This window comes from Myotis davidii, unplaced genomic scaffold, assembly GCF_000327345.1.
Source record: "Myotis davidii unplaced genomic scaffold, ASM32734v1 scaffold5430, whole genome shotgun sequence".
In the NCBI taxonomy this organism is placed as follows: Eukaryota; Metazoa; Chordata; class Mammalia; order Chiroptera; family Vespertilionidae; genus Myotis; species Myotis davidii.
The window spans coordinates 3,672-4,321 of NW_006281599.1; the positions used below are offsets into that span (position 1 = coordinate 3,672).

General features: G+C 60.9%; 1 protein-coding gene across 1 annotated transcript; it reads right to left on the reverse strand.

The window, feature by feature from the left end:
- Nucleotides 1-7: 7 nt before the first annotated feature.
- Nucleotides 8-643, reverse strand: LOC107182250 (mastin-like; the record flags this gene model as incomplete). Its single annotated transcript, XM_015560696.1, has 2 exons — nt 8-354; nt 440-643. Coding segments are annotated over 2 exons (369 nt in total), but the record flags the coding sequence as incomplete, so codon positions are not given.
- Nucleotides 644-650: the final 7 nt, after the last annotated feature.

A 650-nucleotide genomic window follows, 5' to 3' on the forward strand; every position in this document is an offset into this window, starting at 1 on the left:
GGCCAGTCAGGGGAGAGAGGCTGATGGAGGTGCTGAGGCCGGAGGGTCTCAGAGCAGGTGGGGGCAGGGGGTGTAGGAGGCACTAGGGGCAATGAAGAGCTGGCACTGGGAGGGAGCAGGGAGGGACCCCCAGACACCCTGGAGGGCCTGTCTTCATCTCATGGGCAGTATCCTTGCCTGGCCCCGGGCTCAAGGAGAGGAAAGAATATGACCGTGGATCCAAGGCAAGAAGGATGTCACTCGGGCATAGACTCCAGGAAAGTTGGGAAGACAGTGCTCCTGCGTCAAACTCACCACGCCTACCTGGACCCAGGTGCCCCTCCATTTACAGACCAAGGGGCCGCCAGAGTCACCCTGTGGGAAGAGGAGACAGGTGGTCAGTACTCAGGGCCCCTGTGAGCAGGAGCAAAGGACGGAGGCCACAGTCTGGGGGTCTCACCTGGCAGATGCCCCGGCCCTGGCTCCCGGCACACAGCATGTCGTCCTGGATAACATTGCCATAGTGCTGCCGACAGATCTCATCTGCCACGATGGGGACCTCCGCCTCCTGCAGATTTTTGGGCTCTTGCAGTGGCTCTGTGAGAAGAAGCCTAATGAGCCTGTGGTCCTGAGGGGGTGTACAGTCACAGGCCGCGGGTTCTAGAACCACA